The sequence below is a fragment of the Calonectris borealis genome, chromosome 6 (assembly GCF_964195595.1).
Source record: "Calonectris borealis chromosome 6, bCalBor7.hap1.2, whole genome shotgun sequence".
Lineage (NCBI taxonomy): Eukaryota > Metazoa > Chordata > Aves > Procellariiformes > Procellariidae > Calonectris > Calonectris borealis.
In genome coordinates this window covers 12,416,568-12,444,480 of record NC_134317.1, presented here as the reverse complement: position 1 = coordinate 12,444,480, position 27,913 = coordinate 12,416,568, and the positions used below count along the sequence as shown (strand labels likewise).

The 27,913-nt window shown below is 39.2% G+C and overlaps 1 protein-coding gene across 4 annotated transcripts in view; it reads right to left on the bottom strand.

The window, feature by feature from the left end:
- The window catches only part of MYLK (myosin light chain kinase), a 221,525-nt gene that overhangs the window by 89,169 nt on the left and 104,443 nt on the right, over positions 1-27,913 (bottom strand). For all 4 annotated transcript variants that reach the window (XM_075152847.1, XM_075152848.1, XM_075152849.1 and 1 more), the window contains 4 exons: positions 26,101-26,672; positions 22,915-23,118; positions 21,615-21,749; positions 15,658-15,810 (listed from right to left, as the gene is read on the bottom strand). In XM_075152847.1, the coding sequence (XP_075008948.1) occupies positions 15,658-15,810; positions 21,615-21,749; positions 22,915-23,118; positions 26,101-26,672 (1,064 nt within the window). The remainder of the gene's footprint in view (positions 1-15,657; positions 15,811-21,614; positions 21,750-22,914; positions 23,119-26,100; positions 26,673-27,913) is intronic.

Below are 27,913 nucleotides of genomic sequence, written 5' to 3'. Positions count from 1 at the left end.
AAGAGAGAAAAGGACACTTAAATGATTATGTTTCTCTTACCCCTTTTATTGAAACAATTCATAACATTGCAAATCGAGAAGGCAGATATGCAATAAAAGGAGAGCAGGGAAAGGAAAATAAAAGCAGAGGTGTGGTTCTAGACCAACACAGAAACAGATCTGGGGTATGATCAGAGAAGTTTAAGCCTTCAGAGAAGGACAGATAAAAAAAGAGCTGAAACAGCACCCACAAGAGAGTTAACAGCGACCAGGAAACAAATTTGCTGGTAGTGACTCTAACAGCAATTCTCCCAGAATAGACCGAGCTGCCTCCAGCAGAGCCCTGGTACAAACAGCATTAAGTACTAGCAGCACTCCACATCCCTCGCAACTTGCTCTTTGCTTTATTAGACTGATGTGCCTGTTCCATGTAGTCTAAATAAATGGATTTCTGTAATCAAGGAAGACAATACAGCCTCAGCTTATTAAAAAGAAATGGGTGAGCAACTACAGAAGGAATAGAGCAAAATCATTTCCCAAAAGGAATTTTTCAGCAATGCTAACTCCTCAAAAATATGTGCTGTAGAAATGAAAGTTTCAGGTACTGGAATAAAACCACCTTCTTGCACAGAGCTGCATAAACATTAAAAGGAAGCAAGCGAATAATTCATGGTAATTGCATATATGAATCACAAACCCAACAGATTACAAAAAACTCAGGCCTCCGTTTCTAAAGTTATCTCAGACAGATGTATCCTATGCTGGTGAGGAGACCTACTGATATGAGTGACATTAAGAAGATTTACTGGGGGTGCAGGCCTCTAAAAGGGTGACCCACAGGATTAAAGGATGAAGAACAACTTGCCATTGTTACAGATCAGTGCTCATTATTTGTAAGTGAAGCTGTCAAATTGAAATGAAGGGGGACAGAACCCGCCTCACCATCACACAAACCTTAAAAATAGCGTTTACACTGAATTTAAGCACTGCATAGGTTTATGCTGATCTCTTGTATGAAGACCAGTTCTGTGCTTAAATGGAAAATTATGATGGTAAGTATCAAAAAACAGAAGTGTACGGTAGATGGGTAGTAAAAAACTTAAAGGGTACAGCTTCAACAGTGCAAGAAAAGTTACTGGAGAGACTAAAGAGTTATTTCATTAGGGCAAACTGAATGTAATCATGCAGAGGAACATTAAGATGGATTATTAAGTCCGAAATATTGAAAACTTGAGGATTACTCCAGGGACAGAAACAAAGGCAACTTTATATATCATAACCTTCCTGAAGACATTCCTATCCTTGTAAACCTATGATATACCAATATACATACACTTTGATTTAGTCCCTGAAGTATTACCTGATTTCTCAATACCTATTACAAAGCAAGAGTAAAAACGTCTCCTTTTTTATGCTGATGTGCTTTGGAGCACGGGGGCATTTCTTTACCTACAGATATGAAATCTGTTGTATGTAAGAGCTCAAAAATTAGAAGCTATCATGGCTAAGGCAATCAGTATTCCTTTTCAAACGTGTGACATCCATTAGAAGCTAGCATGGCTAAGGCAACCGGTATTTAAGGTGACCAGTATTCCTTTTCAAATGTGTGACATCCAGGATACAGTAAATATATGGCTAAAAAGACTGACTCTATGGCAACTTGAACAGGCTTTCTTCAAAACACAAGCATTCTCCCCTACTTTTTAAATAATTTTTTTTAATGGGGATCTCTAATCTTATGCTACTGTTGTTCAGTAGTATATGTTCATCAGTAGCATATGTTTATTGTAACAACAACTTAAGCAGAATATCACAAAAATTGTCTAATGTTTCTTGACTAAGCAGCAACAATTAAAAAGACTTAAGTTCTAATCCATAAACACTATTTGTTCATTAAGAAATCATAGGGGCTCATTTCATGTAACATCTTTACTTAAAATTTTATATTGTAGACTTCTAGACTTAGAAAAAAATTAAACTGACCTACTGACAACTTTAGTTTCTCGCAGATGTTTTACACAAGACAACAGAGCCAGTTTTAGATACGTTATTTAGTTTTATTTAGCCTTAGTCTAAAATCATTGCATTTTCTCAGAAGGGACTGATACAATCATACAGAGGCCAAATTACAAAGCATGAATGTTAACTATTTTCAAATTCTTCTGAAGCTGAATGCTTTTAGTTGTTTATTTATTACATAGCACCATGCAGTGACTCAGTGCTCCTCTGATAAAGGCTTTAACATTTCACAATTTTACCATGAGATAGCAGCGCCGTACATATTCACAGCTTATTTTAATATACCTAAGGGCTTCTTCAATTTTAGCCTTTACAGCACTTGTTTGGAAAAACAGCAATCAATTTGATTTTGGAGGGTACTTGGGAAAAGAAGGGACACTGCTCATTCAAGATTAAGCAAATAACTCCTGTTCCCATTTATGGTGAAAAGATACTGTGTGATTCTACTTCCTTTTGGAAACACTTGGCTAATTATTTTGCCAGGAAAGTAGTACAAGGAAAACCATACACAAAAAACAAGGCACTGTTTGCAAAAGGGTAGCTTCAGAAAGTTTAACAACTGTAGAAGTTCACGTTCCCTGGCCACAGCTAGGTGCTAACTAGTCTCATACATCAGGAACAAAATCTGCACCAGAAAAATGGAGGGCAAGGAGAGAAGAAAAACAGGACACAAATAAGCAGGCTGCACACAACAAAAGGCCAGTATTAGGGCTTGCTTTCCCTCATTCCTCCAAAGCCCCTTTCACCACATGAACTCTTCTGGAGTTCAAAATTCCTATGCTCTTCAATGACAGCTGGCTTCAGAGCCCAAAGCAGGGGGAAGGAAGAGGAAGAAGAAAGCACAGGTACAGCTCCCAGCTCAGATACTGCAAGTCACTATACTTCTGGCTGAAACAACCATGTTTGTAACACTGCAGGGTATTTTTGCTGCCAAAACTACACACAATAAAAATTTGACACATCTGGCACCAGAAAGGAAATGTGGAACCTAAGGAAAATTTTGTCTGACATTAGCATAAGGGCATGACTTTGTTATATATCTACGCATCCTCAAGCTTAATCAACTGGATGTGAAAAAGAGGAGATCCGATCTCTTCCTATTATGTTAATGCGCTCTAATCGCCTATAGCCATTTAACATCTCCCTCACCACTCTTACTTCTTATTACTTTCAAGTAGGAGTAGGTTCACCTCTAAGAATGAAAAGAAGGAATATAAGAGTTAACACATGGCAGTACTGCCATAGTGACTAAAAAAATTCTACCCTTTCTCCCTCCCTTTCCTTTCCCCAACCAACTTCTGCTGCTGCAGTGAGTTCTCCCTAAGTGGATCATGTCAAAGCAATTCATGAGGAACATCAGAAAGCACTACATAGGGTGGGCTTGATAAAACACAGGTACATTTCAATAACTTGTTTTCAGACTGTGCAACTAGTTTATTTTACAGTAGCTTATAAAAGCTGCCACAATTTTTTAACCACAGCTGTTGGTTTTCTGCAGGTCAAATCATGCAAGGTAATACAGAAGATACCATGATTTCTTCAAAGGCTGCTTACAGAGCACTGAATTCTCAAAGGCTCTTATAAAATTATGAGATCAAAAAGTTTAACAAATTTTGCACAGGGCTGTGGTCTGGCATAATACATAAGCCCAGCTGGGGCATTCTCTGGTGAGCATGTCATTTCAACAGGCTTTTGATAAGGCATTACACAGCGTGATAGATTTAAAAGTCCACCAAAATGATCGCACTCACATGGTTCCTATGGTTTTTGCCTTTCCTCAGGCTTTAACATGCATGAATCTTGGGAAACAGCAAGTAATAAGATGCACAGCTCAGTGGGAAACACAGCCTGGGAGACCAGAAATAGTAAGCGGAGCATTTAAAGAGTACCTTATATACCCACATATGTTTTCTACAAAGCAAAAGTAATATAGGCTTTTCCCACAGCATTGCCTTACCCCTAAGGGTTCATTTTTTTATTAGAAAGACACTCTAATAAGCATCCAAATCTATGTTTAAAAAAGCCACTTAGTGCATTATATCCGCAGAGATTAAGGAGAATTTAAACTCTTCCAGTTTCTTACAAAAATACAGATTCTCAGCGTATTTGGATGGCAACGGGAAAAGATATATATTGCCTCTGATACATAACTATTTCTTTTAATCTCTTATTCTGTTTCCCTGTGTTTGTGTAATCAATAATAAGTTAACCCATCTACAGCTACCATATCAAACATCTGTTTATCTATTAACCTGTATTAATAGAAATTTAAGTTGATAAAAAATGTTTTCCTATTATTTGACTTTTCTCAATCTAGGATTTAAAGAGTCCTTACATAAATTTAACCTCCACATATCTGCAGACTGGAAATTATTGCAACAGGAGTCTTAATGTTAGCTGTGGGGCTAAGCCAAAATACACTTGAATTTTTAAAACCTAGACCTGGATCAGAATTTGGTGCTTGAACACAACTGTAAACATCTTTATATTGATAAGCAAGGGTGAATTATTGTGTTGAAGGTGTATATGTAAAAGAAAAAGTGGAAAATTCATGCTGCACTGAACAGTTAACCTAACACAAATCAATTGTACAGTACACACGTACCAGTTTAACTGCAAGTATGCAACCAACTATTTACTTTCTAAGATAAAAGAGATAGATCAATCTATACACTCAGAGAGAAGGAAAAAAAGAATCAATAACTGCACTATGGCATTTCCATTCCCAGATTTGCTGTTGAACAAGAAGAAAATCCAGATCAGATACAAACTTTAAGAAGGTTTCCAAAGACTGGACCTGGGTTTTACCTGGCCTGTAGTCAAAAAGTAAACATTTTATGGACATCATCTGTTCTAGTAAATTTTCTTGTTCATTTGCCTACCCAGATGTATTGAAGACTTTTTAATGTGAGCTGCAGAATGCTGACATCTCCTGTTGAAATATCAGGACTTCATTATGCTCAACACTGCGCAGAATCACACGTTAATTGCGTTCGGAAGAGACCTCTGGAGATCGCCTAGTCCAGCCCCCGGCTCAAGCAGGGTCAGCTACAGCACTGCACATATACACCTTCAATGCAATAACTCAGCTGCACAAGGTCAGGGTTACAACTGGTTACAAGTCAAGGACATGCAAAGAATAGAGAGTTTTCTGCCTTATGTTCAGAACACTGCAAACAACTTGCAGTGTTTAGTCTTATAAGAGATTTAATTATACTCGAGGAATCCGTTTGCCAGAATCATGCAGTTAACTGCCAAATAATGCCTAGTCTGAGCTGTGCGAAAGGACTGCCTCAGCAACATTTACCATTTATGGTGTTTAAATATCATTTTGGCTCAGAGGCTAATAAGTCAACTGAGCTGAGGAGAATCTTAACTCAAAAAGCTCTCTGTGTGAGGAAGCTCAGAGAGAAAAGCAGCAGATTTCACTACAATCTCTCAAAGCAAGACTCAGGTTCACACACAGATCTTGATCTTGAAAAGAGTTTCACCTCTTCAAATATTTTCAATGTAAATAAATCCAGCTGTTACCAGATCTCACGTTAACAATGCTATCAACTCAAAAAAGAACAGATTTTATAAGGCAGAAAAATTGATATTAGGACACTCATCTCACCTGTCTTTCTTCCTGTAAAGTATTTTTCAGTCTCAGGCCTGAAGGAATATGGTCAAAATATTTTCTGCAAGTTTTCCAAGAATTCCAAACTTGATTTATACTGGCATAAAAAAAAATGAGACCTCTATGTTCTTGAGACATGTATGGATATTTCTGCTTTATTAAAGATCTCAGGTTGGTATGCTGTTTTGCAAACTTAGGTCATGAGAACTAGAAGTTTAATGACCTAGCAGTGTTCTTTACACATCTACCTCCCATCATTTATTTCTGCAATTATAATCTGTTTTTGTAAATGAAAGGTGAGATTCAAATATCCTTGGGAGATGCTTTCACTGAAGAGCCGGGCCAAGTTATAGTCTGGATGTTGTGCCTTGCATTACACAGAGAAACTGTTAACCCAAGATTGACAATGGCCTAAGCCTAGACTAGTCAGGGTGGTTAGGGATATACAAAGGAGGCCCAGTTCCATGTTATCTACTCTGGCAATCTATTTATTTTACTGCAGGCTAGACTTCCAGCCCTATCCTGCAGCTCCATGTACGCTCCTTCTTTCCCAGGTCTTTCCTTCTCTATGGAGTATCACGAGGTCCTCAGCATTTTAACCTCTGTTTTGTCTACTCAGTTTGTTCTGCAACCCCCAGCATTTGAAAGAGATGCCACCCCAGAAATCGCACTATCAAAAGGCTGACTACACCACTAAGAATCATGATTTGGGAGAAACAGTCAAAAGAGAATAGAATAGAACAGATCATTTCAGTTGGAAGGGACCTACAGTGATCATCTAGTCCAACTGCCTGACCAATTCAGGGCTGACCAAAAGTTAAAGCATGTTGTTAAGGGCATTGTCCAAATGCCTCTTAAACACTGACAGGCTGGGGACACCTCTCTAGGAAGCCTGTTCTAGTGTTTGACCACCCTCTTGGTAAAGAAATTATTCTTAATGTCCAGTCTAAACCTCCCCGGCGCAGCTTTGAACCATTCCCACGTGTCCTGTCACTGGATCCCAGGGAGAAGAGATCAGCACCTCCCTCTCCACTTCCCCTCCTCAGGAAAAATCTCAATTTAGAGTGCAGGGGACAGAGATATAAAGTAGCCAGCGGAGTTCACAGCAGATCACTTGCAGTCAGCAGACCGAATTCCTCAGTGACAGTCTCACTGGAAGCTTTTGCAGCCAAAGTGGTGTTTGCTTTTGCTGTCAGAACTGTCTGCCTTATTAATGACTAACACTGTTTGCAAGTTATTTACATTAAGTAATTGTTCTTTTGTCACTGCCACAGACAGCAACTCCATGGAAGACCTGAGAGCATGTATACCTACCAAATGCATTTATAAGGCAGCTCAGCTGGCCCACTGCTAACAAATTCCCCAGCGTTAGATACCAGTCTGACGTGGAGAACTGCAGAAAAGGTGCTTCATATATGCTAAATCAAGCCAGGTTAGCTCCACAGTGAAAATGTGCATACTGCTGAGGCAGAATTTCACCTTCACATGTACAGTCTCAATTTTTTTTGTGGCTGCCCAGGCAGAATTTAACTTAATTGCAGTGTATCGTGATGTATAGAGATACCACTTCCATTAGAAATAAACCCTGGGCTGTGCACGAGCTGAAATGCAATGGAAGCACAATAGGAACAGGCAGCCACATAAAGCGCAAGTGTCTCCGAGGATGCCACTGATATAAGGAGTTACAGCCCCTTCAGCCCTTCCTCCTCTGGCAAATCCACTCTGGCAACAGAATAGTTACCTGTGGTAATATTAAAATAGTTCTGCTTACTCTGTTGAGTGAGTAGTCAAAAGGATACTGTACTAAGAATGCTTTAAGGAACCCCTCAAATAAGACAAATAAGACTCAGCTTGAGAGCAAGGAAACATTTGAAGTTAGATTAATATAAAGAAAAAAAAAAAAGAAAAAAATACAGCAATATTATATTTCTGGCTAAAAGTTGGTGTCAGCAAGGAATTCTAAAGCAAGGCTTGTTTGGCGTTTAAGTCCAGAAAAAATAAGGTAGTTCTAGTATGGCATTGTTTGTAGTCAGTTGTCTCTTCTTGATGAATTTATATTAAAAATCTCTCAAACTAAGACATTACCCTGAAAAAAAAAAAGGCAAAGTCTGTGTATGTGGACACAAGCCTTGACTAAAATGAAGCTGCATGGAAACACCTTCAGTCATATACAGCTATACAAAGTTCCTGCCCTCTGTTCCTTTACTGCAAAGGAATGACCTGCTCATTAGGACTCACACTATAACCTGTATTAAGGCCCTTAGAGATCTCTGTATTGCTCATTTTTCCAGTCTGTAATATAGAAACCTTATTCTTCTAAAAGTGAGGTATCACTGCTTGACAAAATTAGATCTCAAGAAGAAGTGCTAAAGCAGATATTGGACTGGTATATCTGCCTAGTTAGCTACATTTTCTATCCCAAATGTACATACAACAAATTCTGATATGCTGCTTCTGTTATGTGGACATTTTTGCCTTTTAGGGCAAGAGAACTGCATAGACTTGCAGAACTAGTAAGGACATGGCAGGACCTGCTGAATTTCAGCATGGGGGCCCTGTATTTGTTTTTTCAGCTTTGTTTTCAGTTTGGTTGGCCATACTAACCTAGGGACTCTATGCTGCAACCCCATAAGATGCTTGAGCAACACGCTGTTAAATTTGTAAGACTAAACTGAAGAAACACACCTTTAAGAACTTGCCATCCTTACTTGGCTTTATATACACCAGCTTATATGTTTGAAATTTTCAGATTTCTATTTAGTTACCTAACTCAAAGACAGATGCTTCCCTTAGGCAAACCCATCTCCTCTTTTCCTTACTTGGACCTTCCTTTCCTACAACTCAACTTCTCCTCCTGCATATGCTATTCATAAAGCAATTCTTTAATTCTCACCTTTAAAGCTCTTATCTTTCTGCTGGTGCTGAATATCCTTTGCTCACAACTCTTCTCCATGGTCTTTCCATTTCCCTATACTTTTGATAATGGTAGTCACAAAAATATTTATACTGAGAAGAAACATGCACATCACCCTGCTCTCAAACCATTCCCTTTAGTTCACTGAGTCCTTTGATTAAAAGCCATTTGTTAATTATTATTTTCTTGAACACATGACAAAACACTTGTGAGACCCTGACATCCTCTGCTTTTCTGTAAGCATTGGCCGTGCTCCTCTGCTTATGCAAGAATCTTTCTTCTGTAAGTGAAACTTGCATGAGATTTTTGCACTGGAGCATATATATGTTTGTGTATATGTTTTACATCAGCTGGTAATCCAAGGTACTCAACAGTCTCCTAAATACTGTCAACATGTCTGTTCCCAAATACAAAAGAAATTAATGGAAAGGAACAAAACTCACACTAACAGAAGCGCTGATTATCTTTAAAAAAAAAGTGAAAAAAGTAGGCACAGATATATCCTTAGAGTCTGTCTTGCTGCCTCTATAATTTTAATTCTAACATTGGGAAACAACTTGCTTAAAGACATATTTCACCTTCTGAGTTGTAATTTCAAGGCAAACATCAATCCTATAGGTTCTCTTCCATTTGTGACTCTCACTCTGCCTAAGTATGAGGCACTAGAGATGAAAAGCTTAGATGTTAAAACAGCTCACTTCTAGCACTTAGGTAGCCATTTTACTTGTGATGTTGTGTTTTTTAATTGTTACATAACCATTCTACAGACTAAATTCTCTTTGGTGGCTAGTCCATCTGATGTATCATGACTGATGGTACACAAGTGACTAAAATATGCATTTGCTCTTTGTCATTTGTTTAGCAACATCTGCACAACAGGACCGTGTTTTGATAAATTCAAGTTAATCTAGTAATCATGGAAAGGATGCTCAGTGAAGCTAGGCTGGAAGTCAATTCATAGAAATAACATAAGCTGGGTGAATTCATAACTACACGAGAAAAGCAGGAAAAAGGCCAGAAAATGAATGCAGAAATGATGCTTAGTGTCAGAAACCAAGTCCATTTTCCTCCAGAAAAACACACACTACATTCAACTCTCAGATGCTTTGGGACCAATTTTCAGTGATTAATTCTGATTCGGGCTTCCTCCCATCCTACAGCTTGCCTACTTCAAATCTACCTGCACAACAGTCATTTCTGGAGAGTTTTATAAATTGAGCTAATCCTATGAGATAGTTTGATGGCTGACTGTTTGAGTTCCCATTAGCTAATCCACATCAGCTGCTCTTGGAAACATTCTTTGGGGTAACATCATGCCCATGCTTTCAAAATTACTCAGGCATATATTCAGTTAACAGGTTTTATATGTATTTTGATTACTTCCACTTCTCAGCTGAAACTTAGAGTATTATAGAATTTGACAATCCAGGTTGGGACAGTTTGCCTCTTGGCCAATGCAGGGCCATTCCCAAGACTGTTATAATAACCATCTGTTTTCTGTCATTCTGGTACATAATAGCTTAATGTTCACAGCATTTGATCACTTCACAGTTGAGAAGACCATCAGATGTAGGGGTGGGTTTTTTTTCCTCTTTCTTTTCTTTTTAAATTAAACATTTTTCCTGTCAGCATCTCATCTTTGTTTTTCATTTATTAGAAATATTAATGCAATTCCTGCCATTTAACTTTTGCTCATTCTGCAAGCACTCATCCCTCATTTGCATCCAAATTTGGTTCCCCTTTTACTGGAAATTATTTATATCAAGAAGCTGTCTTTAGAGAACGTTGTTTATATTGATGGCACAAATCCTATATCATTAAAAGCTTCCACACATGTTTTGCTTTTGTCCTTCATTTTTGGTTGCTAGCCGGCATTGTGTTTCACGTTTGGTCATGAGGTGTTGAAAGAAGGCAATTTTTTAAAAAAAGAAGCTTAGTCTTACAAGGATTACAGCTGTTAGTGACCCATACAGAGTGATGGACTGAGAACTTTGGGATACTCTTGAAAGTACTGGAACAGAATTTCTTTGATGCTCATGACAGCTTATCTCTGACCTTTCAATACAGTGACAAAAACCCCCTCAGTGTCTGAAACCAATTCTTACATAGCCAAGTGGTTCCACCAAGCTACTGGTTTGGAATACCTTTTGGACATTGAACAAGAGTAGACTTGTACATTTTGGAAAATCTTCTATAGTCCTTTATATTTATGTCACACTTGGAATACAGCAAAATGCTTTCAAATAAATAGTGACTTTGAAAAGCTGTCACAAATATTTCATCACTGTAGGCAAGTAAGACATCATACTTCATTTACCTTAGGCAGAAATATATCTGAGAGAAACAAAGCTGTAGCCTCTCAATTAAGTCTTCAAAGAGAGGCTGCTTATTGCAGTGATAACCTTCTTTAAAAGATTAATGTCTAAGAGAGGTCATTCTGAGATAGAAAGAAAAACAACCTATGACCTAAAGACAGCATCTCTCATGACTGGAAGAAAAGAATCCTACCTGAAAGCCTTTCTTCCACCTGGTTATATTTTATGGTCCCACTCACACCAGATGGAAGAGTGACAGGAACAAAATGAACTGGTTTTCCAGAAAGCATCTCCCTTCACTGCTCTGATAAACTGGTTACACCACGGACTCTGACAGGCTTTCAGGTGACTCTAATCTGCTCATCCAATGATCAATGAATGACTACAGTAATCGGATTGTAAGGGCTACAGGCTTCCCAACATAGACACTTATGCTGGGGAGGCCGCACAAAAAAAAAAAAGTGTGAACAGAAAGTGGTGGGGGAGAAAGGGGAACAGATGTGAAGTCAGGAAAGTGCACTGCTGGCAGGGAGGGAGAAATGAGGTCAAGAGCCAGTGAGCAGGAGCAGCAGTATTTGCTGAATAGTGTTTGCTCACCAAGGGAGGCAGTATTAGGCCTCTATTCAAAAAAGCAGCGTGCAGAAGACAAGCATCAGTAAAATGGGTGGCTGCAGAGCATTAGAGCCCACAAAAGTACCCTGGCTGCAAGCCTGTGCTGCTGCTATCACTACCCATGCTTCGTGCCCTCCCTCTTGAAATCAATCAGTGATGCTGCTGCCTGGTGGGAGGAGGCTGGAGAACTCTCAAGGAGCCTGCAGTGGGTCAGATATTTTGTTTGTCATCTACTGCAGACCTGCAAGAGAGAAGGACATTTTCCTGGGAGTCAGCCCTCATGTAACAAGCACTTCAGCTTGCTCCTATACCTAGAGAATGCTGGAAAAAGCAATTAAGCCTCCCAAATTCTGATTTTCCTGTGTATAGAAAATTATGCAGAAATTTAAAGGAAAAAAATTCTAACATTTGCAGAGCAGCAAATGGTACCATTTCAGGAACCTCTATCATTGAATGTTTGAGTAACCTGGATCATGTTTCTCACCTCTCAGGCTTTCTTGCATTAGACTAATTAACCTAGCACTTTATCCAGTGTACCCCACTCACTGGAGAGTTCAGTTAGAAAAAGTTCTCATGGTGAAGACATTTGTTAGGCTGTTTTTTCAAAGAAGTGCTGTTCATTCCCTGTAGTTTATCTCTACCTGTATTTCAGCTGTAAGAAACCACTGTCACAGAGAAGATGGCTGTCAGGATTCAATTTAGTCTACTTAGTCTTTTACAAGGCCAAAATTAGCTTCACCTTGATTAACTTAGTTTCTCCACAGGCTGCCACCTTGATTAACTTAGTTTCTCCACAGACTGCCTAATGGATCTATCCCAATTTACTCAGCCTTCAGATCACTTAAGTGATATTATTTTCTTGTCTTAAATAAACAGAAGACTGATTAGTTTGAATTTTTTAAGACCATTGCATTTCTTATGCCCCGTCCATATGAAGTGTGGGACTTTTTCGACACAGTGCCAAAAGCCTCCTACAAACAACTAAGTACCTTCAGCGTTTTTCATACAAAACCAACGAAGGACTGAGGTTGCTCAGCGCTAGGCAGAATTTATCCTGCTTAATAATAAGGAAGCAAAAGGCAACCATAAATGAATCTCAGACCGATGACTTAGAAGGAATGCTATGCCACAATAAGACTAGCTAGTTATCCAGGGCCCAATGCAAAGCATACTGAAAGTACTGAAAAAAATGCCCCCCTTGTGTTTAACAGGACTTGGAGCAGTAGCCCTTTATTGGGCAAAGGGCCTTTAAAATGTTGTTTCCTACAATAATCCCACAAAAGGAAATTTCATTTGACAAAAACAAAGCAACAGATCTTCTAAAGGACAAAGAATGCACAAAAGATGATCAGAAAACATAATATGTGGCCAGATAACACCTGTAACCCACTAGCAGGTTTAAGTATCATCTTGAACTATAATTCAAACATGAGGCTTTCGTTGTGGTTGTTTTTTTTTCCTTTGAACAGTTTGTCACTGACTATCCTTGCTGCCATTATGGGACTTTTCTGAGTTATCTGTGAGCTTAATTTATTTTAGAAGGTGGAGCTTTTTGCCTTTGAAAAATGAAATTGACTTTTACTGTTAAGACAGACAACCCACTCCAAGTAAAGTTTCCCCAATGATCACAGCAGATATGCCCCTCCATGAGACCCTTGCTGCTTTAGAATAGCAAAGCCAAAAATGACAATATGAAGTGAAACGTAGACCCAGACAGACTCGGAGATGTGTCCAAGGACCACAGTAGCAAGTTAAGGAAAAGCTGAATTCTGACACTAAATTCTGATACTGATGATATGCCAAGAATATCCATTCCTTCTTAGATTAAATACAAATTACTTTTCACATACAAAAGGAAAATATTTCCCGAGCAATGAATGAACAAACTGAGCACTGCATGAAATGTGAAAACCTTAAATCATCTTGGAGAGAAAAAGGAACTGGAGAGAGATGGGTTACAATTCAGAAACCGTTTTTACAGACTTTATTCCAAAAATCAATGTCTGGTCAGGAGAGGATTTTTGAAGTTTTCTCTCTTTCCGCACATACACTGATTTCCTGCTGTAATCTGTCTGCAAAAGCTGAGCATTTAGAGAAGCCTTAGCAGCAGCATTCAGAGTCTCAGAGAACTCTAATGCCAATAAGCATTTGCTAGAGAGTCGATGGAAAAAATATATGAAAGGTAAGAGATTTGGAAATCACGATTTTAAATTTGGTACTATTTTTGGCAGGCAAATCCACATTGATCTGAGTCTTGGGGAAAGTTACTGTAATCCTCACAGCAACAGGGACATAATGAGTTTTAGGGAGGAAGTGGAGCGGACAGCTAAAGCTGTAAAAATGTTGAACACGTGGCTTTACAGCCTGTCATACATGTTCTTAATTCTGCTCTCCTTCTTCCCCCCCACACTCCATGACTCCCAGAAAATAGAATGGATGCATAACAGAGGAACTAACTCCCCGTAATCGTGGCAATGCAGCTTTCTAGTCCCAGACTAGCTAAAGTACAGGAGAAATCCAACTAAATGCAACAGTGACTACGTAGCCTGAAATAGCTCAGCAGAGTACACAAGCCTAGGGAAAGGCTAGGTCACTATTGCTCCCACATTAGCATTGTATGTCAGCCCTAAAATAACTCAGAGATGGTTAGTAAGAGAGGGGCTGTGTTTTTGGTTTCTGTGTCCCAGTGAAGAATCAGCAGGTCCCATGTCAAAGACAGCTCCCTTGAGGTGGAGCACTCTTGATTGGCCTTTAGCTAATGCAGATGAAATGCTTCAGAGAAATTATAAATGACAGCTTTGAGAACAGATTAGTTTCAGGCTTATTTTAAATCAATGTTTTCCTACTTTGTGCCTTTTTTCAGGGGGGCGAGGGGGAGGGCAGGGAGGGGATGACTGCATTTGCAATTCGGTAATCAAGAAATTAACTCATAGGTTTACCAGAATTACTTTGTTTTCATTTTAAGCTTGTCTAGGGTTTCAAGTGGATTCATACAGACAGAATAGGGGCAGGCATATCACTGAAGTGCTGTAGACAAACACCACAGAACATTGGCAAATGAAGAAAAATCTTGGGATCCCAGGGATCAGGATACATTTCCCACCAAGCTGCATGTACAAATTTGAGGCAGGTATTATTTGGTCATAGACAAATGGAATAGTTCCCTTGGCAGCTGTCACTCAGCAGTCTGTTGGACAGGCAGTGCCAAACTATTATAACTTTGGGAAAAAATCATTTGCAGATGACAAATACCAAATACAGGCTTGACTGTAGAGAGAGGGGGAGTCTGAGGGGATTGTAGAGGGAGGGGGCTGATCATCTCCAGGCCATAAAATGAAACTGTATAAACTGATGCCAGATGAGATTATACAAATAAAGACCATAATACTGATTGATACTACCTCGCTGTTCAATTTATCCGTGGGATTTTGTCACCTCTTGTCTTCATTGTGATCTCTGGTCTTTTAAACTGTGTTTGTTCAGATCCTAGTGCAGAATTATGGCTTTCATGGACAAATCAGCTATGTCAAATCAGCACTGAAGGTATCAAATTATTGATATTTGCAAAATGGGTGCTCTCAGATTTTAGAGACAACAGATCACATCAATTGCTTACTACAATATTCTTCTAGTACTTTCAATTCCAAAATTCTGCTTATTTAGAGATATACTGCTCCCAATTAGCTGATACATACCTCTTCAGAATTATCTCTGATAAATCCTGGTAGCAGAACAAGACTATTGGCGTTTGCTATCACAATTGCAGTCCCTGGCACTGGTCTCTGTGCTTTACCTTTCAAAAGAAAGGGGTAGCATCTGCCTCACCATAACACTCTCTGCCTGATGGGTGATACTGGTGATAACTGCATGTATTTTTCTTTCAGCAGTGACAGTCCTTTCCTACAGTGGTACACCTCTTCCAAAACTTAGCCTTACTGCTCTGTACCACACTAAGCCCTTCTTGGTAAGGTCAGAGCATTGATGCTTTTTCCTGAAACATGCATATTACTTTATATTTCAGAGTCCTTAGCACTTAAGTTGCACACACCTCCAAGGGGGAGAAAAGGTACCGAGCTGACAACAACTTAGAAAAAACACAGAATCCACTTTCAACCACCTTTGTAAGGATCCAAGATATTTTTTTAAAAAAGATTATAGCTGATATCATTGCAGTAATTACAGCAGGCTGAGATATTCACCTTTGACTGTGACCTGAGCACTGCAAGATGCCTGTCCTGTGTTGTTTTCAGCCAGACAGGTATAAATGCCATCATCTTCTGGTAGGGCATCTTGGACAGTCAATTTTGCAACTCCATCTTCAAAAGTGGAATGGGCATACTGAATTGGCTGGTCTGCAGACAGAAAGGAAGAGAATTGTCTTAAGTTTCAAAAGCACTTCTTGTTTTCAGTGAAATCTGGATGCTTAACACCAGCCAGTATATTAAAGTGCAGAGCCAAATCCCGCTCTCTGGTGCACAACCACTGCTCTCTAGTGACTACAGAGAGCAGCATCCCAAGCACAAAGCTCAATATGGTTGTCAGACAAATCTCACCATTAGGTTCACTGGGTGCTACCTTGAGTAACAGCAAGAGGAGAAAGATTTATCTTTGTATTTTGAATAGATTCTCTTTCAGGTTGATAAGAAAAGAAATGTCTTGTGTGTTTGCTTCAGACATTGTCTTCACCTTGTATTTTGCCTGAAACTAGAGATTAGCATTATTGTCTAGGTGTGCAAAACCTGTTGGGCATGGAGAAGCACTTGAAGTCCTCCATCAAGTACTTTGTAGTGGAAGACATTCCAAGAGAGACAGCAAAATCTATGACGGAGGCAAGAGGCTGATTTACACAAGCAGTCAATCTACGCTACAGTACGTATAGTCTGGTAGCAGACAGGTACACTCTGATCTGTGGTGACATGACTATTAAAGAAGTTCATTTTAAGAAACTGGTTCCTTTAATTGGTTTGGAACATGCTTAAATGTTAGTGTAGATGATTGAAGTTGCCTTCCTATTGTTTCAGGAACTGTCATCAATCTCAACCTTACTTTCTGAAATGATTCTACAATTTGTTTTCCCAATATTAAATAGTTTCCACTACTGACTCATCATTGGTTGCTTTCCCAGTGCATGCAATGCTTAAGAGGGCCTGATATCTGTGCATAAACATCATGCTGGAAAACAAAATTAGGGTCATCTAAGAGAAGAGGGTGAAACTGCAGGGAAATTGTGCAGGATTGAATCAAAGACATCTGACGCTTGGCAAATCATGGTCAAAAGGAAAGATCAAAATTGATTTCGTTGCCAAAATAATTTTAAAAGGTTAGGACAAAAGCTCTGGGGTTTCTAAGAACCAGCTCTGCACTATGAGCAGGATAAATTAAATGATGGGACAGATTTTTCTCTCATCTCTGATTTTCAACACTAGCAAACTCAGAAGGCAGTCATTATCTATGCATTATCTATCTGCACATGAAGTTTCATTCTGAAATACAAACATGTGCCAAAACCAGCATATACTTACATATATTATAAAATGTGGTAGATGATCTTGTTCCTTTACTTATCTTATAAGTCATCTGTTTGTTAAGTTAGCAAATTTTCTACTGCATGAAAAACTCAGATGAACATTTAATTAACTGCCCAGAAGACTCCAATTTCAGAATAAACTCTCTCCACCTTCTTCACAGGTCACATATTACCGGTTCCTTTGAGCTCCCTTTCACTCAGTTACACACAGACTGTTGTAACTATTAGGTCCAATCACATAGTTTTTGCATGTGGGAATAACATTACATTCAAATATGTACATGTAGAGCTAAAGCCCAAGCAGACAAAGTTTTGTAAGAGGACATGGGGCACTGGACTGCCTTCCTGGCCTGACTGTAGAATATCTAACCTGACAGGGATCCTGTCTGGGATTCTGACATTGAAATAATAATGGTGCCTAATGATGCTATGATGTTAACCATATCAGAAATACACTCAGGATAAAAGCTGCATCATCAAAAGCAGAACAATGCCTTTTTATTTCTGTTGTAAATAAGCAAATGAATAGGGTAAGTGTTCTAGGTGGAAAAAGAAAATGTGGTCTCCTTCACCGTGTCCTCAAATTTTGTCAGGGCATCCTCTTTTTCACTCCAGCTCCCAACAAAATTGTGACTATTTTTTAGCACTATTCACAGAATAGTGAATTCACTTACAGAATAAACTTTTCATCAGACCCCAGAAAAAAACCATGAGTATATCAGCCCTCACAAATAACCTGCAGCAAGATTCTAAGTTATGTCCATTGTACTTATAATTTGATCTAATAAAAACAACTCTCCCAGTAGTGAAATGTTCCCTTCTCCAGAGGCAAAACAGTCAAATCTCCATGACAGCTTGGCAGCAGGAACAATAACAAAAAATACCTTTCTGCTGGCATGTTATGCCAGAAGAAAAGAAATTTTCCCCTGGCCCATTTATTAAAAGCTTTCTGGACAGATCAGAAAGCTATCCTAAAACCAAACACTACTCAGAGAATTGTTATGCTGAAGTCATGGTCATACTGTTTTTAAATTCAGCAGAAAAAGGTTCAATTCAACTTAGGTAAAAAAAACCACATGGAAAGGAATATGAAAAGGAAGATATTTAAAATACAGTCATATAGGCCTTATTCCTACAATTTAAAAAGAAGTTACCAATAAAGTATTTAAAGAAGCTAAAGTAAATTGGAGTTACATACTGAAGTATTGTCACAGAGAGCACGTGTAAGAAGTTATTTATAAGGCTTTGATGAAGCCAGAACTAAAACACAAGAAGTTTACTTTCAGGGAATTTGCTAGTAAATCAGTGAAAATTCAGAAAGAAACTTAAAATAAAAGGCAGAGTGAGAGCAACAGGACAAAAGAACCATCTTGAAAAAGTTGGAAAAAAGCTTTAAATCTTTAAAATAGGGAAAAAGTATAAGAAAGAAACTGAAGATGGTAGAGCTGCAAAGATGAGTAAGAGCTCGAATAAAATCCATAGTTCAGTTAGGTAGCTCTTATTTGTAAAGTCTCTATGAATATGGAAAAACTACTCATCTTCACAGATGCTAAGAAGTAATTATAGACAATGCACAACATACATAATCTATTTTTTGTCTTGGTTGACCTGAAAGAGAGGTCAATCTATATAATGGCTTGGAAAATGTTTTAAATTTGTATGTAGTCGCAGCTGGTAAAAATGCTCAGTATCTAAAGTAGTACTTGTATGTAACATTTACAAGAAGTTATTGCAAGTCTTTTACTTCTCAGGTGGTGTGGATTCCTCGGAGATCACGGGAAGGCAGATTGGACAGCATACAGGACTTTCAGTGTCAAGGGCTGGCCAGCCTAGGAGTGAGACTGTTCTGCTCTTTTCCTATTTTTTATTTGTTTCTCAAAGCAGCCTTCTGTTCATGTTTCTTATGATTTGATAACTTGGTCTTTACATTCATTATTTCACTGAGATGTACATACTTTTCTCACTATTCCTTTCAAAAATTAATTCTAGTTTGTTATCATTGTCATGCTTGGAAGACAATTTGCATTTGATATTTTCTTGTGAACTTTACACGTCCTGTCCCATATGATTTTTATTTCTATGGAGTTCTGCAAAAGTGCTGTATTTTGAACAGTAGATCTCTTTTTTCTCTGCCGCAGCCCATCGGTTGTGAACATAAAAAGCTTTATATTCCAAGCATGGACAGCAGACTGTAACACACCTTTTTTTACAACAAAATTTTTCTGCCTGCCTCAAATTATATACTGTGAATATACTGTTCTCTTCATATGGCCAGTTGATGAAAGACTCCATCATGTCATTTTGCCAAAAGCATTGTTATGTCTGCTTGGAGTAATATTTCAGGACCAGAAACACAACTTTCTCCTTTATTTGATAGTGAATATAAGTATGAGAAGTTTGTAGTATCTAGCTAACTTGTAGGAAGGAAGGAAATGTTTGCATTCAAATGGATATCACAATAGCCAATTTAATCCTTAGGTAAAATAATGACCCTAGGAGCGTACATGGAATTATCAGCATTAAACTACTGTTTATAATCCGTTTAAGTTTGTATCAAAATGGTATATAAACAGTTATGTATCACAATCAGATGCAAGACAGAAAAGCATTAAACTATAATGGTATGTTTTAGGAGTCTGGAATGAAAGTAGTGTGCTTATGTCTTTAGAATACTGTATGATGTCCCTAATTTCTATTATTACAGTAGTTTCTTGTGCTTCTGTTACTCAGACACATCACTGTCTTTTGATTTAAGAGCAGAATTAATGCACTGGCTTTCACTTACAGAACCCTAATGGTTTGAAATCCAACTATCAGAAAAAAACCCACCTGCTTTTGCCTCCTTGTGATATTGGTCCAATTGCAGTTAGAAGCTTGGATGCAATATAAACATGGTTATACCTGAACAGGGGCAGACTCATCTGAGATTAGTGAGAAGAAAGATCAGTGCAGAACAAACATCCTGAAAAAAGGCAGGGGGGCACAGTACGTACCGGAGCCTACAGAAACATGTTGCTTATTGATCTCTAGGCTATATTTTTCAAGAGACAATGGTTTTCTGGTTAGCAAAGCAGAACACGGTTACATCAATGGCAATGCTGTATCTATGGCTGATGAACTGTAACACAGAAAGTCACTTGAGACAGGAAGATGCTCTGTACGTGGAAGACAACTGGGTATAACTACATCATTCAATGACTAAGGGAACACTTTATGACCAGGGAATACCCTTGGAACGTGAAGATTAAATGACTGACCGTATGGGTCGGAGTTGCTCCTTCTGTGCTGCAAGACACAATTCTTGCATAGCAAAACAGTGATTCTACTCACGTCTGCAAAGGAGGAACTGCAGAGTAGCCTTCAGACAGAGAAACAGATTATTTCCAATGGGAGAGTGTCAGACCCTTTACTCACATGTTTTGTGTTGTAAATAAAGTGGTGGCCTTTCTGTTCTAGACATGGAGCTATTGGGAAGGGGAACAGACCAGGCTGTGGGAACATACCAATCTCAAGGTCATGGTTCATTTGCCCTGCCACCTTTTTCAGTTATCCCATTTACTCTGAATAGCTAAAGAAAAACAGAGATCATGTGCAAATAATTAATTTTAAAACAATCCTGGAGGAAACATCTTTATGGCAAAGTATGGTATTCTTTGTCTTTAAACCACACACACAACATACCCACAAAGATAGATAGCCTGGGAGAGTCTGCAAAAAAATCAATTGCACTTCAGGGTTAACAGAGGTGATCAAGGGTCAAGCTGAATAAAGCTCTCTAGTGTTTAATAGATACGGCTTTAAATGGAAAGAACCCTTAGCCAAAGCATGTAGTCCCTGGATCTCTGAAATCATTTGGAATCTAAGCAAAATGCTGATGTTTGGACCCAACTCCAATATTAAGAGGGGACTGTTAAGGAAACTTGCATGTTGAGTTGTGGAATCAGGGCAGGATAGGAGATTATACAGTCTGATAAAAGTAAAAAATGTTTTATTTATCCTTTTTTTTAGTCAGCTTTGGGCAAGCATTAGAATCTCAAGGAACATATTTCTAGTAGAGAAGCAAGCAGAAAAGCTGTGATTTTAAGACCTTGGGGACATAGCTGCTAATACCAATTATGACCCCCCAGCTGATGGAAGGGTGGAATTGGGCATGGGTTTCCTTCCTACCGTGAAGAGTGATATACCGCCCTTATTTTGCTTAGAACTTATTATTCCTGCAGGATCATGATGCCAATCCGTTACTCTCAGAGCAGAGGCTAATGCCAAGGGGGTGGGGGCAGCACAACATTCAGCATTCAGTAGCCACACAGGCTTTGTTGCAGCGTGGTGAAAAGCTGTGTTTAACAAAACCCAGGAAACCCATTTGCGTACAATCTTGTCACCAGAGTCCCCTGCTGGACGTACTGGAAAACTGCAGTAAGACAGAAAACTGCTCAAGAAAACCACCCTTCGTGCATATTACGTGCATATAAACTGATTTTCTTCAAATATTCTAGTGAATTATATTACGGTGATCTATAGTGCTTTGTGCAGTATTCACAGCCTTGCTATGTACTGATCAGAGTGGCATTTGAGACTGTGGATGTAAGTGCGTGCATGCCATGTATTGCAGACCAGGGGATTCCTTACCATTGAGAAGCCATGTGATCTGAGGCACAGGTACGCCTCCTACACAGCACTGCAGCACAAAGTCTTGCCCTTCACTCACAGTGCATCCTTTCAAGACACTGGAAAAGCATGGAGCAACCTCTTGAACTTTAGGCCCTTTAAAACCAAAATGAAAACAGTTCCTTTAACCCAAATTGAAAAAATTATCTTTACCACTTAGTGACTTTTTCTAGGTATGCTCAGGTGACATGGCTGGGCTAAAAGATTCATCCCATGCAAACAAGCAAAAAAAAAAAAAATCAAAACCATGGTGAAAAGTTTTATTGGGAAATAGAAATCATTTTGAGCAATGGACTGGTATGAAGAAGGGGTTCTTCTATAATCTACAAGGCAGGCATTGCCAGCCCTCAAGCTATATTTTAGGTGGTGGTTTTCTATGCCAGAATCCACCATTTGCAGCCAATCACTAGAAGTGTATGCAACATATTACCAGAGAGCTCAGTGCAAAGAACAGGAAGGATAATTTTTCTCTCTTCTTCCAGACTGTCTTCTCCCAGTCCCTCTCCCAAATTTCCCCTGGCTGGCAGTGAAATAGGGTGACTTAAGAATGCAGTTTACAGGTCTCTCATGAGACAGAAAGAGCGTATCTTGGGTATCCTGGTTTAATCTCAGGCACAGCAAATAGATAAATGTTGCATAAACATGATCATAGCTCCAGGACAAAACCTAAAACCAGGTGAAAAGATTAGAACTGAGGGCAGGATTTGCTAAGAGGCAACAAATCTTTCAACCAGACAGTAAGACAGTGCCTTCAAGCTCAAAATAATTTGTCACTGGGAAGTGTACTTGAATTTAGCAGAAGGCAATTCTCATTCCTTCACTTTTCTTCTTATTCGCTTTACTGCACAGGATTGGTTTGTGCTTGCAAAACATTTCAGATATGCAGTGTCCTATAGAAATGCTAAGCAACTCCAAAAGAATTGAATGCAGAACAACAACGATAAAATCTTTGGCAACCTGTATTGCCAAATGCACAAGCATTAGTAGAAAACCTCAGCGGAGAACAGGCCTCCCTGTGTACAAAACATTCAATGAGATGGTTTTAGCTGTACAAACAACAAAAACAAAAGGTCAGAAGGGAAACTGATGCAGAAAGTGGCTTGCCAGCTATCCCACACCACATTATTCACAGAGCTAGGAATCAGAATTATCCTGCATTGAGAAGTTGTAATAGAAATTTTGTAGTCACCACCCTCTAACAGCTTAGAAAAGCCCAGCCACAGTTTTCAAAGTGCAGATGGGCTCACAAGAACTTACTTACTTCTGACAGTTAACAACCAACTGGTGGAAGTCTGGCCTTTCGGGTTGAAGGCTGCACAGCTGTAAGATCCACTGTCCCCCAAGCAGGCTTTCTTTAACCATAGGCAATGAATTCCATCTTCTTCATATATTTGGACATCTTCTCCAGCTTTAATAGATTCACCCTCTTTGAACCACTCCACATCTGGTTTTGGGCTCCCTGAAACTAGACAATCAGGTATTTGAATTTTTATCAACAGGTATTCCCCTTAGTGTAATTCCATTATTTGCTTTAGTGTAAATTAGGTATAATTTACACATACATAATTATATAAACCTTAATGAGCAACTAATACACAAAACTATCTTCAAAAAGATGGTTTGATATTTCTGATCTTCCAAAACCTCTTGGCCAGTCCATCTTTTAAAATAACAAATATTTGGTAACTTGAAAAACCCCAAGCACTTCTATCTGAAAATTGTTCCTCTAAAAGTAACAGACAAAGTGGATGTGATGAGATATTAGAGGAGAAATAAAGAAATTTCTCCCCATTCCTTCCTACCCTGCTAAACTGGTTTCTCTGAGCACCTAGCAGTACTTTGCAATCCACAGTACCTACCACTGAGGTTGTTTATTCTGGGACTCTTCAGCCTGGAGAAGACAAGGCTTGAGGGGGATCTCATCAGTGTGTATAAATATCTGAAGGGAGGGCATAAAGAAGACAGAACCAGGCTCTTTTCAGTGATGTCCAGTGATAGGACCAGAGGCAATGAGCACAAACTGAAACGTAGGAGGTTCTGTCTGAACATAAACACTTTTTTACTGTGAGGGTTACTAAACTGGCACCGGTTGCCCAGAGAGGTTGTGGAGTCTCCCTCCCTGGTGATATTCAAAAGCCATCTCGACATAGTCCTGGACAACCTGCTTTAGTTGACACTGCATGAGCAGGGGTGTTGAACCAGATGACCTCCAGACGTCCCTTTCAACCTCAAACATTCTGTGATTCTGAGTATTTTTTTCCAGTGTGGGGTCCAGATGTAGGCAAAGCAGGCAGCTTCCTAGGACAGTAAACTTTCAGGGAGCAGAAGCAAAATAGCTGTGGCTTCACTGCCTGCTTTGCCTGTGTCAGAGCTCTAGAAAACCAGATTTGGCTCCTAGTAGTGCTGAGGAAGGTCTGGGCTTCATGGGGCAGTTGCTATGATAAGCAAAGAGGAAAGGTTAGGAAAGAATGCCAGAAAAGGTCACCCACCCCAACCTTCACTTATTTTCAGCAAAGAAGGCCTTCTGGGGCCTGATGTTCCTTCCCAATTCTACCCATTTCATTATAGCAAGAGTGCTCAGCCCCGGAGGAAGGTAGAGACAGTAAAAGATGGCAGGAATATCTGCAACAAAGACATACGATATACTGCAGGAAACCCTTCTGAACAGAGAAAATACAAGGACAGGGGAGTGGCTTATCATGAAGAGGAACCCTTAGCTAGAAGCAGGACCCCACCTGATACAAGTGGCTAGAAACAGGAAAACAAGGAATTCCTTCTTTTGGGGAAAGAAAAAAAAAAACACCACACCCAAAAAACAAAACAAAAAAACCCAGTCCCTAAATCCAGCTTCAAATCCATAAAAAATTTGGAAGGGGGCAGGTTACCACTACACCCACAAATGGGGCAAAAAATGGAATGCCCATTGCATACATTGGAAAGCAGGAAATGTCCTTTTTCTGTGAATTTTCTCCACTAGAAACTAGAAGTTATTATTCAGAAAAGACTCTCTTTCCTGCTCAGCAGAGAAAGAGCACATTGGAATCCACAGACTATTAGTGAAGAACAACAGAGGTGGGAGATCCTCCAGAAGCTGGGGGGAAAAAAAATCAAGTCCTGAAATGTCAAAGAACCTGGATGCTTTGTAGTAACCGCACAGACCCAGAAGCATGCTGAGCTGACAGCCTGGCAGGTAGAAGCCTCCTTAAGGGTGTAATAGCATTTCCATTGTCCATTGCAATCAGGAAGCAGAGGTGCCTGTGAAAGCAACCCTGGTCACCCTTTGCAGAGAGGATTCTCGGAAAAGAGAGTTTCTCGGATAACTTATTAAAGCGCACTAGGGACATTCCACCGTAGCTTCCCTACAGACACCTTGCCTTTGCATGTAAGTTTGTGCTTTGAGTGCAAAGCCAAATGAAAAGGCATTCACTGGCTTCAATAAGAACAGAATTATCTCCTCGGTTTCTGTGCAACAGGGACTACATTTCCCTACCAAACAGCATCATGAATTAGTTAAACCTTGCAAAGTTTTTGAGATGCTCTGATGGAAAGCAATCCATATACTTAGTACTAATATACCTGAAAAATAAACTATTCAAAAGATGCCAGGATCTTTGGAATATTTTCTCTCCTCCTTACTCTCTGGGCTTGTGATATAAATTGTATTCTTTACTCATGGGGCAAGAAATATCAAGAAATGAAATAAATTACCATGGTTTTGTTGTGATTTTTTTTTCCTCCAGAAACATAAAAACCAATTTCTCCTTCACTTTTGGGAACACTTTAAAGTGCAAATGTTATTTAAAAAAAAAGGTAGAAAAATGCTTCAAAATTATTTTCTACTAAAATTGTAATAAAAAAAAGAGAACTGTTCCAAATCTACTCCCTGGATTCAGCAAAATGCATCTCTCATTACTCTTCTGAGAGTTTAAAACCCGGTCAAATTCTGCAGAGCAAACTCTAACCCTCCCTTTTAATTCTGACTTTATCATTTCAGCTGTTAGAAAGCACTCAGATCAGCACTAGGTTGACCAAATATGAGGGGTAAAAGTAGATGCCACAAGGGAAATGCAGTGACTGATTGTAGTTTCTTATCTGATCATTTTTTTGGCTCAAGGGCAATATAACTAATTACAGTTCTGGAAAGCATACCATCTATTTTCTCTCTTGCACCCTCATATATAAGAGGCCCTAAAACTACCTCCTAGAAAGAGCAGCATTGATTACATCTTGGGAAACCCCAGATGAGAGAAGGGATGGACACTACAGCATGGAATGATTTGAAAATTTCATTGAGGAAAGTAGTGTGGAAACAGCATGAGATTCTGCATCTATTTCCAAATTGCTTTAGAAAGAGGAAAAATTGCAATGAAGAAGGAATGCTTCCACACTTACACACAGAAGCGGAACCTGACTAACCCCAGGGCTCTGATAACTTTCATCTCTTTACCTTTGCTCTTGAATTTAATCTCCTGGCCTTCTGATGCTTCCAGGCTCTGTGGACAGCTCTCAAACTGAGGGGGAATTCCCAGAGGCTCCCTCTTCTCCTCCATTACAGCCTTCCGGCCTCCAGATGTGTTTTCTGCTTCTCTGCTCCTTGGACTGACTTGCCCTGTCAGAGATGGGGTTTGTTGAGCTGACATCAGGGGCTGCACAGCCCTTTTCCTGTCTTCACCCTGTCTGACGAAAGTGGCCTGGGGTTCTGCCTTTGGTTCTGGCTGCAGTTTGACAGCTTGTAGTGTGATGGTGCTTGAAGTTTTCTGCAAGACCTGAGATCCCTTTTTTCCTTCTTTAGGTTCTTGAGGATACACTGCATTGGCTTCTTGGTGCTGTCCCTGCTTAATATCTTTGGCTTCTCTGGCGATGTAGAAGGTCTCTTTCTTTGCTGACACCCTGTCTTTGGTTTCAACCATGAGTTCAGTGCTGCTGGATTTCAGCTCTTTAGCAATCCCATTGCTAGTTGCCTGTTTGAATTCTGAATTTTCAACGGCTTTAACAGCAAGTGTTGGTTTTGACGGCATGCTAAAGGAAAGTGATAAGTTTACAGATATATGACACTAATAAGACTAATTATTATTATCAGCAATGATATAAATATACAAGTCCTTAGCAAGAAGGTGAACTAATTAGCCTTTTGTTTCCTTCACACAGATTAAGAACACGGATGAAAGAGGTGAAGTGAAAAGCTTCATAAAATGTGATCAGTGCTCAGACACTGTCTCAGCTGAGGAGTTTCTGAATACAAATCCACTGCTCAGGTTCTAACATGTTTTGTGAGTCAGACACTAACCTTGCATACACTGCTTTAGATAGAGAGCAACTACACGAGACCCTGGAATGACCATGATGTAACACTACTTCATGCTTTAATAAATTGAGGCCACATATAATTACAGCTCAAAATGCCACATAAAATAGTTCCCTAAAGGGAAATGAAAATGTAAATTGTGCAGTGAATTTACTATTTCTAATTATGGTGTCTTGTAATTTAGATGATTTCAAAAGAGGACTGATCAGGAAACTTGACTAAAGTCTAGGGGAGGAAGAGGAGGTGTTGTCAAAAAAATAATCAATTGCCTGGACGTAAGAATATCAGCTATGGTTTTATTAGGAAGAGTTTCTCAGAATTATGATGGATCTACTGCTCAGTACTTCGGGGGCACAAGAGTAGCTGACTAATTGGGGACTTGAATCTAAGTTTCCTTCACTGAAGTTGACTGCCCTGACCACTAAGCTATTACCTGTAGAGCAGTGTGTCTGTGTCTCACACTTCCAAAGTATTATTCCAAGGCAGAATTGGAACACATTTGAAATACAGGGAGTAATTTCTAGCCCAGCTCTGTTTTACTATACTTAGTGCCATTGACTTACTCTCTCAGGGAGATTCAGGATATTTAGCGTGGTACTTTCTTCAGCCAGAGTTAAATATACCAGAGAAATAATGTCTATGAGATTTGCAGTTACAACTGTAAGATTTTTATATTTTACAAAATATCTCTTTTTTTGTGAATAAACAATGGAAGAGGCAAAACTATTCTGGAGAATCCAGTACAGGGGGAGTTCTGGCTGTAGAGCTGCACAGTTTCATTTACACTAAACTTATTTTAAAGTATGTTCCTAAAAATCACACAGACCTGAAAAACAGGGTAGCACAGCATTTTCAGATCCACTTTCAGTGGACATGGAGTTAGGACAATGTAAACATGCCATTTTGAAATCCCATCCAGGGCATGTGAGGACAGATTAAACACCCTGAAGATTGT